The sequence below is a fragment of the Stegostoma tigrinum genome, chromosome 9 (assembly GCF_030684315.1).
Source record: "Stegostoma tigrinum isolate sSteTig4 chromosome 9, sSteTig4.hap1, whole genome shotgun sequence".
Taxonomy (NCBI): Eukaryota; Metazoa; Chordata; class Chondrichthyes; order Orectolobiformes; family Stegostomatidae; genus Stegostoma; species Stegostoma tigrinum.
Genome location: NC_081362.1, coordinates 21465408 through 21482954, shown reverse-complemented (window position 1 = coordinate 21482954; position 17547 = coordinate 21465408). Strand labels below are relative to the sequence as shown.

Sequence of the window (17547 nt, the reverse complement as noted above, 5' to 3'; positions counted from 1 at the left end):
TGCACAGTGCTGTGATTGCAGGCAATGAGACAATTTACGTTCAGTAAATTCTCTAAGTTAGCAACGTAATAATGATCAGATAATCTGATATTTGATGTTGACCAAGGAACATTATAAAATTTTTAAAAACTCCTCCATTCTTCTCTGAAACAGTGCTCTGATATTTTCTATCTCCAGATCACAGAAGGGACAGGACAGGACCTTGGTTTAAGATCTGAGCCACAAGACAAAACCTCTGACAATGAAGTACTGCCTCAATCAACCGATGTCCAAAACCTGGGCCTGGGTCCATGGGTTTTGTGCCATTACCACAATGCCACTGTGTCCCAATCTTTCTTCGGCCGAATGGCTGCAGCATGTTATGGCCAATTAAGTATCAACAATCAAAACCAAAACATTTGAGATGTTTTCTGATGATCAGAGAAATCTTTTGGAAGTCAAAATATAAACACTACTAACAAAGCTCACGCACTCTCAGAATTTGACTCTGAGGAGATTTTCCAAATTTCACCCGTCTAGTAAAATAAAGAAATTGATGGAATCTAATTTGACATAATATAAACTAATCTTGGGTCAGATCACAAAAGTTTTTAAATACTTACATGCACCTTTGGGGTTGGAGGAAGACCATTGCTAATAGGTTTCTGTAAGGGGAGATAAGGGAAAGAAAAATATGTAAATAGAGGTCAGGAATTAGAAAATGAAATTATTCTCTGACAAAGCGATCAAAGTAATCAGTATTCAAAGAGTAAAAGTTCATGAAACTTCTCAGATTTTTGAACTAATTTTACAATAAAGTCTGCAACTACAACTGGCATTCAATAAATCTGGTCATTCCTTATCATTAATAAGTTTTCTTATGATCTATTACATAGCTTGCTTTTCTTTACCTCACAATGTCCCAAGGTCATGAAATACATGCCATGTGACTGTCAGAATGGTAAACTCGCCTCCTCATCCTTCACAAACCTTTGACACAGTTGATTATATTACTTTCTTCCAATGCTTCTTTATCCCAGCTCAACCAGATAGATTTGCTTTCACCAGAGCTCCATTCGTAGCTACCTAGCCAAGACCATAGAATCACCCACAAATTATTGCACACCCACCTGCGTTGTTCCTTCTGCTGTTCACAGAGATCTAGGTTTAGACCCCTCCCTATACCCCATCCACAAGTCCACAGCAACACCATCCCGAAAAAACTGCCCATTTCTAATAATAAGCAGATGTAAAACAGTCTACCTCATCATCTCTCCTGACCCACTGTTTCTAAATTGCAACTTGATTAACTTTTGCAGATTGACACATCACAAGGATCAGGGCATGCTGATGGATGTACTAAAGTTTGGGGCCGATGCTACAGAGCCACAATGGGGAAAGGTTATTGTCCAAGGCAGTTCAGCCATATTAAAGCAAGGAACTGGAAACTGTGGCAGTCCCTCAGGTTGCGTACCTTAAACACAGAAAAGGTGGCGGACCAGTGGTATTATTGAATGGTCGGTAATAGCCTCGTGGTATTATCGCTAAACTAAAATTTAGAGATCTAGGTAACATTCTGGGTTCCTGGCTTTATATCCTGCAATGGCAGATAGTGGAATTTGAATTCAATAATAATTTGGAAATAACAGTCTAATGACAACTATGAAACCATTGCCATTGTCAGGGAAAACCCAACTGGTTCACGTTTTGTCTTTAGGGAAGGAAATCTGCCATCCTTACCTGATCTAACCTAGTGACTCCAGACCCACAGTAATGTGGTTGACTGAACTGCCCTCTGGGAAATTAGGGATGAGCAATTAATGCTGGCACAGCTAGTGATGCCCACATCCCATGAATGAACAAGATTATTGCTGGCCTATTAATCCAGAAGCTCAGGTAATGTTCTGGGGGACCTGTGTTCAAATGATACAATGGCAGATGCTGGAATTTGAATTCAATTAAAACAAAAAATGAAATCTGGAATTAAGAGCTCACTAATGACCATGAAACCATCATTGATTATCAGAAGAAAAACACATCTGGTTCATGTCTTTAGGGAGATAGTGAAGTGCAGGGAAAACCTAGAAAGGCCAGGGACACTGAAATCATATAGGAGGATATTACGTAATTCTGTTATTTCAGCAATGAATAAACTTGACATGTTGTCCAATTGTCAGGTGGGAAAACAGATGGCAAGAAACCAGTCCTTGAGCATCCCTGAACAAGTAGGAGTTACAGACTGAAAGTTGACAAGTAGTGGTTTTGGGACAGATGGACAAGTGGGCTGTGCACATGTGCAAAGAGGAGATCACTGCAGTGGGCTGGAATTTCCAAACTCATCAGCGTGCATATTTGACAATCTAGTCAAAGTTTAAACCATATGGTACAATACTTCAAGTCCAGCTCAGAATTACAACCTTAACTGAAAAGGCAAAATTTACCCATCTATACTGGGCCAGTTGACAGGCTGTTATGTATTTCACATGGGATGGGAATTGCAATAATTATACATGCTACCATATTAGTATGGGAAACAGCAAAAGCTTTATGCCAAAGGGGAAAAAAAAACAGCATTCTTGAACCAACCAATTACAGAATAGGGATAACTAGTGAAAGAAGTCAACCACACAGCCCAGATAGAAAATGAAACTTGAATGAAATGAATGCAGGGGGGGACAATTTCAAACAATTACATTCGCCTTTCACAGAAATAACACCAAACTGGTGTACATCTAAGGGTTACCCTTCCATTCGCCCTTAATGGGAAAGGCGAGAAATGATATGCTGCAACAATATAAGAATTATATTTACAAAGACTGGAAGCGCAAATCCATTAGCTATAGCATATAACAGAAACATTAAAAAGTAAATTGAATCCTCACTGGGAGATCTTTTTTGTCTTTCCGTGGAGGAAGCCCTGGTGGATAACTGCTTCTGTTTTCATACAGTTGCTGAGCACTGCTGTCTTTCTCCCCATTCACTTGAATTGAGTTCACTCCATTTCCTGAACAGAAAAGTACACAAAGTATTAAAATGTTAATAGAATTGGTCCTGAAAACACAAACAGATAAAACTACATCGTACAAGTAGCTTGAACCCTCTAGTCACAAACTTTAAAAAGGTGTCTGACAACAAGCAATGCCACTTACTGTTTACCTGCCTATGTACCTTATCACTGACAGGGCCTTCAAAAAGAAAAACCTGTCAAGGGAATCTTCCACTTGCCAGATTATAGCACAGCTTCATTTCTGTTCCAGAAAAATGGAGTAGCTGAGACTCGTGTTAGTGGTTAAGATGAACAGAACTTTCCAGCTTTAATGCGTCTGCTCTCATCTCACTGGATGTTTTTTTGCTCTATTTTATCCCTGATTATTTATTCATGACCCAATGCTGCTGCAAAATGCGACAGCAGTCATTCAGAAAAGCAAAAATTCCAAAAATAGCTCAGCAATTTCCAGAACATATTCACCATCAACCAAGTGTCTTGACATCAAGTAGGGTAAAGCGCAAGGACTGGAAGCAGAAGTGGCAATGCTATGTTCCCAACGTCAAATGGATCAACATACCAATGTTCAATTCAGAATGAAGACAAACCAGTAGCTTCTGCACCTGTGAGCAGATGTATGACTATGACTACAGAATATAACATGGCAATATTTTATGGAACAAGATTTAAACACGTCTCTTTAAAGGCACAAGTATTTTTAAAAGGATAACTCTTCTGTCCCAGAAGTATATACTAATAAAAGTAGGAGAATGGGAACCAACACTTTTGGTTTTAAATCTTTCAGTATTTAAGTTAAAAAGAAATATGCACATTTGGATTACTTCTTATGACATATACATTTTGTAGATTAATGAGCTAAGTAGAATTTATAAAATCCACTTGTTGTGCCTTATAAATTTTTCTTTTCTTTTAAAAAGTTCATTATTTTCGGACTTTTTTGTTCAAGCCTTAAAAGCATGTACATCCCGCTCAGCCACATTCCATTATGTCTTTAAAACACTCTGAAGCTCCTGGTCTCACAGTGAAGCCTCGTGCGGACTTCCAGAGAAGCCCGGGGCAGACCCACCTGCTTTAAATTTTTTCCACTCTTTATCCGTTTTAGAAGGGCTGTAGTGCTGAACTATTAACTTCATTTCTTTATCTTTCTAACTTATACACAAGATGTTGTACCTCGGCACCTTTGTACCTCAGACTATGCTAGAAATGGCAACTTTGTACACTTTTCACTGTACTCATGTATCCCTGTACTTGAGTACATGACAATAAAACTTAATTCTAATTCTCTTCACAATTTAAAAATAAGGGGTTCCCAATTATGATGGTGGAGGAGGACTCTTTCTGAGGGTTGTATGTCTTTGGAATCCTCTTCCACTGAAAACAGTGGAAGTGGGGTTATTTAATTCTTTTAAGACAGAAGTACATTGGCTCCTTTTTTGGTCAAAAGGACAAGGTTATTGTGCATTGGCAGAATTGTGGAATTGAGGTCAGGAGCAGACCAGTGACACCAAATGGTCTACTCCTGTTCGTATTTTATATGTTTGCATTCCTAAGTTTTCTAGCCCCGACCCAAAACATCAGCTTTCCTGCTCCTCTCATACTGCCTGGCCTGCTGTCTTCCTCCAGCTCCATACTGTGTATTCTCTTATCTCATTGTCATTACCCAAGATGCTGGTCCTGACGTAACTACTGTTGGGAGGTAACCGAGGAGGGGGAGGTCTTGGTGGCACTTGTGTGCTTGGTCGTACAGGGCTGTCAGATGGACATCTCTTGATTGTGCCTTGATTCTCTTCCTCAGGATAACTGTTTTCTTGTGGTATGTAGATTGACTTTGGCTAAATATAATAAAAGAATAATAATTTTTTAAAAACACAGGAATTTCTGAATGTTTTAAAATCTATCAAATTTCTATAAGGCTGGTGCTATCTTGTTGGTGTGATATTTTTACATTTACTGTTATTATTCTCTTAACTTAAGCAAAGAATGAATGCAGGTTTCAAAATGACTCAGTTAATCAGTTTCTGTTAACGCTAAAAGATTTTTAAGATAAGTAATCAGTGGGATGGTTAGAACTATGAACTACATTTACCAGCTATTATCATACAAAGGACAACCACCACAGATTGCTCATGGGCCTGTGTTGAAGGCAAAAGGTATCTGAAAATCGCTGCTTACGCTAACAGATTTTTAAAATTCTTTCAATAGATGGGAGTGTAATTGGTGACCTGCTCTTGTACCAATTGTTGAAAACGACTGTTCCAGTTCAGTTTCTGGTCCGCAGCAAGCACCCAGGATGGCAATACCATTAACTGTCATGAAGAAATGGTTACACTTTCTGTTGTTGGAGATAGTCATTGCATGCCACTTGTATAGTAAAAATATTACTTACCACTGATCAACCCAAGCCACAATGTTACTGAAGTCTCAAAGATGAGAACTGTTTTTAGCATGTCCGGAGTTACAAAATGGCATTCAACATTACATTTTCGTCAGTGCATACCTCCGCTTCTGACCTTATGTTGAAAGAAAGCTCACTGATGAAATAAGTGGTGGTGACTGGGCTCAGGACACTACCTTAAGAGACTCTCCCAGCAACATCCTTCCAATTGAGATAACTGGTCTCAGTCAGTCAATCACAACCATCTTCCTCTGTGCTACTTAATTCTCAAACCAGTTCAGAGATTCCTTTAATTCTAGTTTTGTTAAGGCTCCTTGATATCACGCTCCATGAAATGCTGCTTGAGCATCAAAGACTTTCACTCTCATGTCACCTTTTGAGTTCAGTTTTTGTGTCCACTCTTCAACCAAGGCTGTAACAATGTCAGGAGCCATGAGGCCTGGTGGAATCCAACCAATCATAGAATCCGTCCAGTGAGGAAACAGGCCAATCAGCCCAACAAATCCACACCAACTCTGAAGTGTATGCCACCCTGACTCAACCCCCTTTTTTAAGGTATGCCTGTTGCTGCTCCAGCATGCTCTCCTGCAGTCTTCATTGAAAGAGGATCATTGGCCAGGAGGTCAACATTGAGTTTGAATACAATTCAGCTGCCAGACCTATAGCACCGAACAATGTCCAGTTGAGTTAGTAGATCTGATCTGAATAGATTCCTTGGGACGTCATACAACACAAAATTACCACTTTGTTCATGTACTTTTCAAGCTTAACTGTCAACTAATAGCTAACATGCACTACAATGATTCAAATACTCCAAATGAATGATCATTCTTGAGGTTCAGCCATACATATCAAATGATTTCAAGTTTGGTCTATGCTTAATCAGCTACCTCCAATTAAGCCTGACCTCAATATCCCAAACAATGAGTAACCAAAACAACCAGTACTCAACTCCTGATTTCTTCCTAACATTCTGGCGTAATTCCAGATATTGTGGCATTGCAGTAACTGATTTTATGCATTAAGTATACTTGAGCAAAATAAAATATGGCTGTCATTCCAATGTACTAACTGAAGGGGTGCTAGACAACTTTCAGATGAGATACCCTGTCACAGAGGCCCACTAACACCCAAGGCATGTCTATACTCAGATAGATGTAAAATATCAAATGACACTGTTTCAAAGAACAAAAGAGGAATTCTTCCGAATATCCTGGCCAATAGTTACCCTTTGATCAACAACATAAAAAGATTTTTAATTAGTCAATATAACATTGCAGTTTTTGGAAGTACGTTGCATTCAAACTGGGTGCTTTGTTCTGACGTGACAATGAGCATACTTCAGAAGATATTACATAGGCTATAAAGTGCTCTGGATATCCTGAGGTTGGGAAAGGACATGCATGTCGTCTTCTTAAAAGAACTGTGAACATTTTGCCACTATTTAATAAAATCATCTACATTTACGACACTTTAAATATTGCGTTGTAAAGTAATTGAACAAGCAACTAAGACAAGAGTCTCATTAAAGACTAGTTATGTGAATTGACAAAGAATGTCAGTAACTAAGGCAGAAAGAGAAAATGAGTGTGAAAGCATACACAATCACAAAAATGAAAGTGTGCAAGAAAAGGGGATAAGACCTATGGGTGGCACAGTGGCTCAGTGGTTACCACTGCTGCCTCAACATCAAGAACCTAAGATCAATTCCATCCTCTGAAAGCTGTCTGTGTTGAGTTTGCCCTTTCTCCCCGTGTCTGCGTGGCTATCCCCCGAGTACTCCGATTTCCTCCCATAGATCAAAAATGTGCAGGTTAGGCGAACTGGCCATGCTAAATTGCCCATCGTGTTCAGAAATATGTAGATTAGGTGGGATGCTCTAAGGGTCAGTGTGGACTTGTTGGGCTGAAAAGCCTGTTTCCATTACTGCAGGGATTCTATGATCTGTATGCTAGAATGAAGGTGTGGAGTGTAAATGAACATATGCAAGGCAGCATACGGAGGCAGACACTGAGTGCAATTATAAAGTGTTCACACAAATTTCAGAAATAAGTGTGTAGACAGAACAGGTGCAATAGAGTACAGAAATAAAAACACGTGAGAATAAATTTGCATATGCAGAAAATGCAAGTCCAAATGCACAAAAGATTACATGTGCATAAACAACATTGAGTGAATGTATGTATATGGAAGGACACGAGGACAGAATAGAATTGTCCCAATTGCCAGAAACTAGGCCCAAAGGCATAAGATATTAAATAAGGCCAAGATACCAAAGCACAGTAATGTAGTCATGCAATTATACCAATCATAATTCATATCCTCAGGAGAACAAGGCAACAGAGACAATTTTAAAAAGCGGAAATGATTCAAAAACTTAATTTACATACTTTGCATTAAACAAGGAATGAATATTTTTCAATTTAGTGCTATCTTCATGGAAAATGATTTTTTATAAGCCCTGATTTTAGTGCTGAGAAATCTACAGTGACAGCATTACCTTTTCTCTGGTTGAACCATTCAATAATTGTAGAACATTTTCATAAAGGGTGCAATCCTGGCAATTAGGGGAGGCGATGGCCTAGTAGTTTTATTGCTGGACTGTTAATCCAGAAACCCAGATAATGTTCTGGGGAACCAGAATCGAACCCCGCCACAGCAGATGGTGGAATTTGAATTCAATACATATCTGGAATTAAGAGTCCAATGATGGCCATGAATCCATTGCCGATTGTAGGGAAAAACCCACCTGGTTCACTAATGTCTTTTAGGGAAGGAAACTGCCATCCTTACCTGGTTTGGTCTAAATGTGACTCCAGAACCACAGCAATGTGGCTGACTCTTAATTGCCCTCTGGGCAATTAGGGATGGGCAATAAATACTGCCGAGCCAGCGATGTCCTCATCCCGTGAATGAATAAAGGGAAAAAAATTCACAGTATTGGCATATACAATACATGCCACACTGCATAATTAATTATGATGGTGTAGCAACCATGCCTCCCTTCCATTTTTAATTAATGCCTTTGCCCAACCCTTCTCATTCACTTTTGCAATCTTACTTCATATTCCAATTACTTTGGAACTTTGATGTAATTCACTCTCATTTTATCTTACAATTTTGATATACTAATATGATAAGCAAATTCTCAGTCATCACATTTAATTTTTCTTTGGTTTAATACTGGTAAAATAAAAGTGTTTTTTTATTTCTGCCAACAATCATATAGCTCTAACTTCAAACCTATTAACTCCCTGTTTCACAAGACATCAGCATCCTACTTGACTGGAAGGTCACCTTTTTAATAACTGTGATCTGGTAATCTAACTGCATCCTTCTGTTCCATAAACTTCTAAAATTTATAGATCCAATACTCATCAATATTTATTCCTTTGGAGATCATAATGCTCAATTGAGTGTTGGTGCAATTATTAGCACAATCAGGATTGGTTCGTAAGTGCTATCCAAGCACAGAAACACATTTAATCTTGGACAACACGTTCTGAGCTTTGCAAATGCAGGCTGGTGGAATACAGCCAATATACAGTCTTTTTGTGATTGGCAAAAACAATATGCTGTTTGTTACAATCCACCAGTTGTTGGGGCATTAGGCTGACAAATCCAGTACCATACTGGCACACATTTGTATTCTACACATTCAAATGACAGGCAGAAAGTTTTTAGGTTAATGGCAGCATCCTATGAATGATGAGTCCCATTCAGGTTTACTGCTGAGTAATAGCGTGAAATACCTATCTTCAAGTGTTACTCAAACATTTGAGACCGCCAGATAATCTGAAGTAGACTGAACATTTTTCAGGACTGAAACTGGCAACCTTTGACCTACTCAAGGGCTCTGCATCATAAACAGCAAGGAATGGCTTATTCATGGTGGCCATTATCCTGCAGAATAGCTCTGATAAGCCATATTCTGGCATCAGACTTGCATAGTAGGCACCTAGCTTGGGCTCAATTATGAGGTTGTAGCTCAGGCCAATTCAGTACTGTGTGAAATTCTAAGAATCCCAAAATGTATACTGACCAGCAACAGTAGGCCTGTAGACAGTAGAAGAGAACCCATTAACAGATTTCTCAATGAGCATATTGGGAGATTGTTAAACTGCTCTATTTCGGAGATGAATTGAGTCATCGATGGAGTCCATTAAGATGTGTAAGAACATTCTCACACACATTTGCAAAGACACAAATAGCAAACATATCATCCTCAAATTGGAAATGTGCAAAGGGTAAGAGGTGAAAAATAATTCCAAAAAAGTGTTTCTCTTGGAAACCAAAAGAATTAGCATCAACAAGGTCTAAAAGGGATCCCACAGCAAAATATGAGAGGGTTTATGACTAGGAAGGCTTTAGAGGGATATAGGCCAAATGCTGGCACATAGGACTAGATTTACTTAGGCTATCTGGTCGGCATGGATGAGTTGGACTGAAGGGTCTGTTTCCATGATGTACATCTGTGACTCTATACACAAACATAGTCACTAAAGCAACTCAGTTCTGCACAGTCTTTGCATATGGAGAACAAATAAAAAACCAAAGGCATTTCTTACTTATACAAGATGCTATTTACATATATTTGAGGCACCAGAGACATCGGAAAATGAGAGGAAGGCAGTCAATGGGACTGGAACAGTTATTGTCAACAAGGATGATTATATTAACAATATTGCACTTATTGTCAAGTCTGAATTTACATCCACTGGTTCACTTACATTGGCTACACCTCTGGGAAGTTATGGAAGAAATTGTGGGGCCCCCAGCAGAAATATTCATATCATTTTTAACTGGAGGTGGGGGTAGGTTGTTGAATGTGATTCTGAAAGATTGAATTTACACGCATGTGAAGAGGCAAGGACTGATTAGGGATAGTCAACATGGTTTTGTGCGAGGGAAATCGTGTCTCACAAACTTGATTGAGTTTTTTTGGGAAGAAGTAACCAAAAAACAACTGATAAAGGCAGAGCAGTAAACGTTGCTCATATGAGCTTCAGTGAAGCCTTTGACAAGGTTCTGCATGGTAGACTCATTTAAGTTAGATCACATGGGATTCAAGGTGAACTTGTAAATTGAACACAAAATTGACTTGATGGGAGAAGACAGAGGGTGGTGGTGGAGGAGTGTTGTTTTTCGGACCGGAAGCCTGTGAACAGTGTTGTTCTACAGGAATCAGTATTGGCTCCACTTTTGCTTGTCATTTATACAAATGATTTGATGAGAATACAAGAGGTGTAGTTTGTAAGTTTACAGATACCTGAAAATTAGTGGTATAGCTGACAGGGAAGAAGGCTAAGATTATGAAGAGATCTTGATCAATTAGGTCAATGGGCTGAGGAGTGATAGATGGAGTTTAATTTAGATAAATGCAAGGTATCAGCACTGCTGCCTCACAGCGCCAGGAACCCGGGTTCAATTCTTGACCCTCGGGCAACTGTCTGTGTAGAGTTTGCATATTCTCCCCATGTCTATAACAGAGACATCTAGGAGTTCAGGTACATAATTCTGTGAAATTTTTGTTACAGGTAGACAGGGTGGTTAAGAAGGCATTTAGTATGCTTGCCTCCATTGCTCTGACTATTATGTACAGGAGTTGGGATGTCATGTTGAGGTAGGACTGGACACTGGTGAGGCCTCGTCTGCAGTACTGTGTACAGTTCTGGTCACACTGTTATAAAAAGGGTATCATTAAACTGGAAAAGGTCCAGAAAGGATTTGGCAGGATGTTGCTGGGAATGGAGGGTTTGAGTTATAAAAATAGGCCGGATAGGCTGGGACATTTTTCACTGGAGCTTAGGAGGTTGAAGGCTGACATTATAGAGGTTTATAAAATCATAAGGGACATAGAGAAATAGAATTTTCCTGGGGGATGGTGAATTCAAAACTAGAGGGTATATTCTTAAGGTGAAAGGAGAAAGTTTTAAAAAGGACATGAGGGGCATTTTTTTTTAAAATATAGTGGTTCGTGTGTGGATGAACATCCAGAGGAAGTGGTGGAGGCAGCTACAGGTGCAACATTTAAAAGATATTTGGATGAGCACATGAAAAGGTTTGGAGGGATATGAGCCAAATGTGGGCTTAGCTCAAAGTTCAGGTTGTTGTTCCCTATGCAATTTAGTACTATCGTAATTCTGTCCTCAGAGTGCAAAACAAATACGTTCAACAGCAGCATAGTGGTTCAGTGCTTAGCACTTGCAGCATCACGGACCCAGGTTCCATTTCCGCCTTGGGTGATTGTGTATGTGGAATTTACACATTCTCCATGTCTGCGTGGTTTTCACTGGAAGCGCCGGTCTCCTCCCACAGTCCAGAGATGTGCAGGCTAGGTGCATTGGCCATTCTAAACCGGCCATAGTGTCCAAGATGGGTAGAATTGATGGGTTAGAGAAAAGGGGGAAGGGGGATGAGTCTGGGTGGGATGCTCTTCAGAGGGTCAGTGTGGACTTGTTGGACTAAAGGATCTGTTTCCACAATGTTGGGATTCTATGAATTTACATTTTTCTTTGACAACGTACAACCAACTAATTGTGATCCTTATTTTGTTTACAGCATCACATCAAACATTATCGCAAGAGGGGTTCTATTCCGCTTCTGTCACCTTTCCTACTGTGCCTCTATGGTAACTACACCAAGCTTTCGTGCATTTCTTATAGCACTGGCCCATACCATAGAATGTCCCTAACAGTAACAATCAAGACCCATATCTTCAAACCACTCTCAGGCTGATACCACTTTATATAAGCAACTTTCTCCAGTCATACAAACCAGGCCATACATCTTTCACTCTCAGATCACAGTTAAGTCTTTCAGACTTCTTTCCCAAAACTTCTTTTGTCCTGCTGCAATCCTCAATTACTTCAAAATGTCTCTCAAAACATCCTACTTTTACCATTCTTTCCAACTCATCTTCAATCCAAAATCCACTTCTGTTTCCATGTAGAATCTAAAGGGCTGCTATATAAATGTATCCATTACTTGTGAAGAGACATGTACTAACTTTGTTACGAAACACAGCAGTACACAAAATGGTGTCTTGAGTTGATTACACAAGTTCAATTACACCATGGCACAGGATGAAACATTTTCATTCACATCAAATTCAGACAAAGAATAACCACTTAAACCAATGTACAGATTTAGGTAAATTATATTACAAGAACATATGAGTATCATTGATGCAATATTCATTATTTTGCTTTCAAACCTGCTCACTAAACATGTCTACGAAGCTGCAATGACAGCATGACGATTCTAGCAACTTTTTCCCATTTTGGAATCCCATAAATTGTAAACTAAGACAGTCATCTTAAACAGGTGGTGTACACAAATTTTGCCAATTTACCTTGGGTGGAAGAGGTGGTGGCATCCTGGGTTTCATTGTTGAGCTACAGATACAAAATAAAATGATTAGGTAAAAATATGACCCTATGCATTGTACACAATAGATTACACATCTTAAGTCCCAAATATTTACCACCGTTTGAGGACTCTATGCGTGAGAATAAACTTCAAAATTTCCTGCGCTAAGTGCAATTCCTAAAAGAGCTATTTGGTAAAATTCCACTCCAAAGAATAAACAACTAACTCCAGTTACACCAGCACAGACACTATTGGCAATGCTAAATTCTGTTCTGCACTTGGTAAAAATACTTGCCCCTCCGCTTCACCTGCTTTATCTATAAAATTCTTGTCTTCATTGACTATCTGTCCTTTCTTTGCAGTACAAAAATCAAAGTTGAATTTTTATACAATGCAAAATTTTGTTATAAGCACACAACAAATTGCCAATTTTACCTAAATAAATTCCACAAAGCAGCTTTCCTTATTTGTGCATGTATCAGCCATTAAGAAAATGCAATTTGTGGATACCTGATTTTGTAAAAAGTATTTTCAATGTTTTTTATATTTCTTTCTGACAGCAGAAGTACTTTATTAAATGAGTTCCTCAATGATTCTATATTGCAGTGGCACAATTTTGAGTGTTATTAAGTGAAGCAAATTGCAACGTCCTAGTGCTTCTTGAAAAGCATTAAAAAAACCAAACATCTCTTCTTTTTAAAAACCATACACAAGACTTGACGCAAGTTCAGACATCACCCAAGCTCCTGTGCTACAAAACAGTCTCATCCCCTGCTGCATTCCAAGAGGAGACTATTAATAGCTAAATTCAGAACAAGTCCCACAACAACCGAGTAGAAGATTTCGGTTGTTATAAATCACTTAGAAACGAGAACAGATAGAAAAAGCCTACATCCACAATGTTGAACCTAAAATCAATCCGAATCAGTCACGCTGAAGGGCAGTTTTGGATTAAATTTTCCTCAAAGTTCACAAAAATTGCAGTATTCAGGTCAATTTTTACTTCACCTCATTCCAGATACAAGAAAGCTTGTCAGAGCAGTTAATCGGGTCTTGCCCTGTTGCCTACCACAGGACTATTGTATATCTGTTGCAGGTTAAGCATTTTTATCTTAAAGCTTGTTCATCATATTATCACAACGAGAATGATTACATGATGCAAAACAATTACTAAATACTTGTGGGTACTTCAGATAATGGGACAATTTGCGTTAGATGTCAATATTGTTTCATTTTTTAAAAAAATCAACAGTGTCACTATCCAGTCATTATGAGATGGGTTCTGAACCCTTACATTCCAAAGTATCCACAGGAATCTAAAAAAAACATCGAACACTTGTTAAATGATGCAATGATACTGGCAACCCAAGATACACTTCATGATGTTTTGGGTCAAGTGTTTTCAACTACGTAACACATGCATTCTATAAGTTTTGAAAAACGAACTTGAAGAGGCATTTTATACATGAAAAGCAGTCAAGCTAATTCAGCTATCAAGAGGTTATGGCAAAGAAAACCTTAAAAATAAAAATAATGAGTGCTCTCAATGGCAGTACAGTTAATGTATCTCAAGGCTACAAGAACAAAAAAAGTCACCAAGCAGGATGACAATGAATCATAAAAGGATGCTTTCGTTTAGCTGGTCTGAATTTAGATAGATTGCAGAACGTCATGCAGATTTTATTCTGACTTATATTTTCAATAGTACTCAAAGTAAAACCAAATTCAGCTAAACTAGAAGAAGAAAAGACTTACTGTTCAGATTCATCATCATCACCATCATCATCATCATCTAAATGTGCCACGTGTCCCCTATGGAGATGAATAAGGTACTTATGGCTCAGTGGATTTCAGTGGAATAATTTCAGCTAAAGAACAGAACTCTGGCATGCACTACTTTTGGGGCTTGCTCTATATGGAGCTCAACTCTACGTATTCTATTTTTTTTATTATTAATAAAAAGATAGCTACAATCTTGGAAAATTAGAGTTGTAAAAAATCTATATGACAAGTAAATGTTACCTTTAGGCCACTACGTTCTTTTTGAAAATGCTAAGGGAGGGTTTTTACTTTACGAAAGGTAACAAGAGAAAAATTACCGCTGATGCAGTTCCTCTTCTACTGATTTTAGAAGACTCCTTGGAATTTTAAAACAGGAAACAAGGGCTTATTTTAAACTTCACAGAAAGTAGCACATAATTATACACTTTTCGAATACATATGAACCAAACTTAAGAGGAAAAACAGCACAATTATGTTGTTGCTACACAGTACTGGAAAACTTTATATGGATAATATAGATATCAAAAAACGTGCAGAAATTCAAATGAACACCCAAGAGTGGTGTGAATATCAGAAGTGTTATTATATTTCAGTAATATATAATACACCATGCAACTATTTACTATGTTTTTCAGACTAATGTGAGTATTCATCTTTACTGGAGAAAATACTGACCGTAAACAATTAATTTACCTAGCTGATCATGTAAATATAATTTGCCTGCACACACTAGATTTTGATTTTCAACAATACTAAGTCAACTGGGCAGTTCTTTTTCTTAAAACAAACTGAACATATCCAAGGACAGATAATGGATTTTTTCTCAATTTATCATTTCATAATGTCCTTTACCATAGTACAGTGACTTAAGACAAGAGTCCACTTTTTCAAACAAAATGTCTAAACTGGAATTTAAAATGCTGACTTCTTAAAAGAGAATCAAAGTGGCAAAGTATGCTTATCAATTAAATCATTTGGAATAGTATGATTTTGAAAAGGAAATAAAAATCTGGCAATTGAGGCAGATGAAGGATCCTCTCCGTTTTGAGAAAATCAAGTGCTTTGTTTAAATAAAGATGTGACAGCACACAAATAAGTGGGAGTCACGTGATTTTCTTTTATCATATAAAGCCAAAGTTTTGTACCAATTTCACTTGATTTGAATTAAAGCATCACCCAAAAATAATTATATCCCTGCAAGTCACACAAATACAGTATAAAGAATAGCATGTGGGGAGGTGACATATTACTTAAAGATGAAAACCTAGCTGGTACGGTCCTTCTATCTCCTTCATTGTGCATTCTCAAGTTTGTACAAGTGCAGATGAAGACAGTCAACTTTCAGAAGGGATAGTGATGACCTACTGTTACAACCAATCTGCAATTAGCATTGCTGAGTGCTGCAATAAAATCTGGATAATTATTTTTAGTATTTGAGAATTACGCCATGTTGCAACTTTGTATGCAAAATTAATTAATTAATAAAATGCCAGTGACCAGCTATTTAACAGGTAGAATGATCCATAATTTGTTCTTTGGACAGCAGTCATGTGGCTACATAGACTTTTAGTTACTGGTTTGCCTTACACCTGAGAGTCAAAGGAAATATAAATAACTACAAACGTCCTAAAATGATTCCATGCAAAATACACCGTCTTGCAAAATGGAAGTAGAGTTTCAATTCTGGCTTTACTGAGAAAATAGTGATGGAATCACTCTTTAGATTCAAAAGGAAACTGACAAGTGATCTACAATTAAAAACTTTGGACGAGTGCTAAACATCACTCTAATGCCTCATCAAGGCAAGATAATCAACAAACAGGACTCCCATTTCTCTCAATCTGTAATGTCACAGATGCCATTTCTCCTATCGGAACTTTGGGCTCAAATCAATCAGATGTGAACACTGTATTTTAATGTGTTGAACTAAATTAATAAGGAATCATCTTGTTTTTAAAGTGGTGAGTTAATAGTACAATCATAAGTGGGCCAGAGAGTGAAATCAGCTACTGATGCAAAAAGAACTAGATGCATGGAATCACAAATGTACACATTTTTGCTTTCACTTATACCAACATCTGAATGTTAGATAAGAATCCTAATTGATTATGGATGAATGAAAAGGCTGTGATGTATTAAGCAGTGCAGGATATTGCTGATGCAGTGAATAGATGATGGTATTTGAAGGCACAGTGATTTGGCCGGTTGTATGATGTCACTGAACATTTTCCTGGATTACAACCAGACCTTCAGGTCACCCCCAATCCAAGTGCTCAGATTTCCTTGTCAAGCTGTGCCACAGAGGCTCTCTGTGGAAACATGAACTTTTTCTTTCTTTCCACTTCTTAAGTTAAGTTCTCCCAGTGTATAGAGAATTCAAGACTTCAAGAGTGTTCCAACAAATTTGCAACCTCAATGCACTTCCTTTTTAAGTGTGGCAAGGTGCTGTAAGATGATGACTAGCTGTATGGCGCACTAGCAATGTAAACGCTTGGGTCCCCTGCTAAATGTGCAGGCAATCAACAGCATGCTTCACACTAGGCTGCATGATACAATGAGGCTGAGCAGATCACATGACTGGTGTGTTTGCTGCTTTCCTCAACTGAACAAGGCAAAAAGCAAATGCATTTTATGACTCCTGTGCCAGCTAACGTACTTAATCAAATTTTCTCCCCACTGTTGTAGACACTCTGTAATCTCTCCAGCTTCTGTGGAGCATAGAATTAAGAAAATTTAATGCTAAAGTGTACAGCCAATACAGTAAAATAGTCAGAGAAAGCAATTCTCAAAGCTGTGCACTCAGGCTTTGGCCAGACTATATAGTTTTAGGTTTCTTCCTATGGTTGTCAAAACAGAAATATTCATTCACTACAAGCAGTTCAGTGATGAGTTTGTTAGTTGATATTAGCTTAATTTGAAAAGGGAGAACTTTGTTTTTTTTTCCAGTCTTGAAAGGAAATGACCAAGAAGTGAACTGCAAAGGGAGTAGAGCAACTGTAGATACAGAATCAGA

At 38.2% G+C, this 17547-nt stretch overlaps 1 protein-coding gene across 12 annotated transcripts in view; it reads right to left on the bottom strand.

The window, feature by feature from the left end:
* map4k3a (mitogen-activated protein kinase kinase kinase kinase 3a) overlaps window positions 1-17547 on the bottom strand; it is a 229454-nt gene that overhangs the window by 44826 nt on the left and 167081 nt on the right. For 7 of the 12 annotated variants that reach the window (XM_048536080.2, XM_048536081.2, XM_048536082.2 and 4 more), the window contains 6 exons: window positions 14852-14890; window positions 14508-14564; window positions 12736-12778; window positions 4647-4818; window positions 2862-2983; window positions 603-644 (listed from right to left, as the gene is read on the bottom strand). In XM_048536080.2, the coding sequence (XP_048392037.1) occupies window positions 603-644; window positions 2862-2983; window positions 4647-4818; window positions 12736-12778; window positions 14508-14564; window positions 14852-14890 (475 nt within the window). The remainder of the gene's footprint in view (window positions 1-602; window positions 645-2861; window positions 2984-4646; window positions 4819-12735; window positions 12779-14507; window positions 14565-14851; window positions 14891-17547) is intronic. The other 5 variants (XM_059648404.1, XM_059648406.1, XM_048536085.2 and 2 more) reach the window with 3 other exon arrangements.